Source organism: Cebus imitator, unplaced genomic scaffold (assembly GCF_001604975.1).
Source record: "Cebus imitator isolate Cc_AM_T3 unplaced genomic scaffold, Cebus_imitator-1.0 Scaffold654, whole genome shotgun sequence".
Lineage (NCBI taxonomy): Eukaryota > Metazoa > Chordata > Mammalia > Primates > Cebidae > Cebus > Cebus imitator.
Genome location: NW_016107969.1, coordinates 381,710 through 383,978, shown reverse-complemented (window position 1 = coordinate 383,978; position 2,269 = coordinate 381,710). Strand labels below are relative to the sequence as shown.

At 44.3% G+C, this 2,269-nt stretch overlaps 2 protein-coding genes and 1 long non-coding RNA gene across 6 annotated transcripts in view; 1 reads left to right on the top strand and 2 right to left on the bottom strand.

Moving 5' to 3' along the window:
• Positions 1-2,269, bottom strand: part of LOC119469431 (zinc finger protein 160-like) — a 609,418-nt gene that overhangs the window by 366,823 nt on the left and 240,326 nt on the right. The window lies entirely within an intron of this gene.
• LOC108295661 (zinc finger protein 845-like) overlaps positions 1-2,269 on the top strand; it is a 91,000-nt gene that overhangs the window by 74,225 nt on the left and 14,506 nt on the right. For both annotated transcript variants that reach the window (XM_037734678.1, XM_037734677.1), the window contains exon 3: positions 658-784. In XM_037734678.1, coding sequence (XP_037590606.1) covers positions 658-784 — 127 coding nt within the window. The remainder of the gene's footprint in view (positions 1-657; positions 785-2,269) is intronic.
• LOC108295664 overlaps positions 1-2,269 on the bottom strand; it is a 32,355-nt gene that overhangs the window by 17,287 nt on the left and 12,799 nt on the right. The gene's annotated exons all lie outside the window — the stretch shown is intronic.

Here is a 2,269-nt window from a genome sequence, read left to right as displayed (position 1 = left end):
TTTTAGTAGAGATGGGGTTTCACCATGTTCACCAGGCTGGTCTTGAACTCCTCACTTTATGATGTGCCGGCCTTGGCCTGTCAAAGTGCTGGGATTACATGCATGAGCTACCACACCCAGCCTTGTTTTTTTGTTGTTGAGACAGAGTCTCTGTCACCCACGGTGGAGTATAGTGGAGTGATCAGGACTCACTGCAGTCTTTGTCTCCTGGGTTCAGGTGATTCTTCTGCCTCTCCCTCCTGTGTAGCCCAGATTATAGACGCCACCACCGCACCTACTTTTTACACTTTTAGTAGAGACAGGGTTTCACCATGTTGGTCAGGCTAGTCTCCAACTCTTGACCTCAAATGATTTTCCCGCCTTGGCCTCCCAAAGTGCTGGGATAGCAGGCATGAGCCACCATACCCAGCCCAGTGTTTTCTTCTTATTTGTGTATTTTTCATATTGTCCATAAAACCAAGACTTCCACAGTGACTTAGGGGATCTTAAAATGTTTCATGAAAAAGTGCAGTAAAGTGCAACTATAGAGAAAAGAATGTTCAAAAACATCTTAATGTGGATTTGTCAGAACAGTTTGTGATGAAATGGATACTTAATTTCTCTTTTCTCACTTAGTATGAAGGTAATAACTCAGTCCTCCATCATTTTTCATTTTAGGGACACTTGACTTTCAAGGATGTGGCTATAGAATTCTCTTTGGTGGAGTGGAAATGCCTGACCCCTGCTCAGAGGGCTTTATACAGGGACGTGATGTTGGAGAACTACAGGAACCTGGAGTCTGTGGGTGAGGAAAATGTCCCTCCAGACATGAGGAATCTGCCCTTGTCTATCTTGGCTCTTCCTGCTTTTGTATTCTCTGCTGTGATTTTTGCCCCATACAGGCTTTTTTATTTTGAGTTGGAGTTTTGCTCTTGTTGCCCAGGCTGCAGTGCAATGGCACAGTCTTTGCTCACTGCAACCTGTGGTTCAAGTGATTTTTCTGCCTCAGCCTCTGAAGTAGCTGGAGGGCTAGAGGCATGCACCAGCACACCTGGCTCATTTTGTGTTTTTAGTAGAGACGGGGTTTCTCTGTGTTGGTCAGGCTGGTCTTGAACTCGCGACCTCAGATGATTGCCATCCTTGGCCTCCCAAAGTGCTGGGAATACAGGTATGAGACACCTTGCCTGGTCCCCATATATGTTTTTGATGTACATATTATTGTTTTCTGCAGTGATGACTCTCCTATTTTTCATGGATAGCTGCTATGGGACTCTCCTATGGAGTGGATTTACATAAAAGGAGAAAACTGAGGAAAACACTTTGACTGTTAATGATTGAACATTGTCCTGCTCTAGGCAGAGATGCCGTTAGAAACCCTGAACAGAATTGTCAGCATAGCCCAGGATATGACATAGAAAGCATGACACTGACTCACAAGTGTTTCCGGCTATCATGCTGTTTTTTATTTTTTTTTCAGACAGAGCCTCCCTCTGTCACCCAGGCTGGAGTACAGTAATGCAGTCTCGGCTCACTGCAACCTCTGCCTCCCGATTTCAAGTAATTCTCCTGCATCAGCCTCCCTTGTAGCTGGGATTCCAAGTGTGCACCACCACCCTTAGCTAATGTTTGTACTTTTAGTAGAGACAGGATTCACCTTGTTTCCCAAGCTGGTCTTGAATTCTTGACCTCAGGTGATCCACCTGCCTCAGCCCCCCAAAGTGCTGGGATTACAGGCATGAGCCACTATGCCCAGCCCATTCTGGTTTTTGAGGAGCATCACAGAAGTGTCCCTCACTGGCACTGTGACAACGTTCACCTCATAAACTATTGATAGTCTTCTCTAAGCAGCAGTCAGTGGTGTTGAAATTCTTCCTAGGGAAGATATCATTCTGGCTCACAGCTGCATATTATTGCAGGAATTCAAGCCAAAGAGGACAAAAAGACCATGGAGACTCTAAGAGAATTTTTTGGTCCACTGACTGACAGCAAGGCTAATGCACGTAATGGCCACCAGCCCTGAACAAAAAGAACATATTGCTTTTATACAACTTGAAGCAAGAAAATGAGGCAGAAAACAGGTTTCTGCCTAAGACACTTAATTATTGACTTGTGACAAGTTTTACAATCTTCGGAAAATGTATATTTTCTTTTCTTTTTTTTTTTTTTTTTTTTTTTTTTTTTTTTTTTTTTTTTTTTGAGATGGAGTCTTGCTGTCGCCCAGGCTGGAGTGCAGTGGTGCGATCTTGGCTGATTGTAACCTCTCCCTCCGGGGTTCAAGCAATTCCCCTGC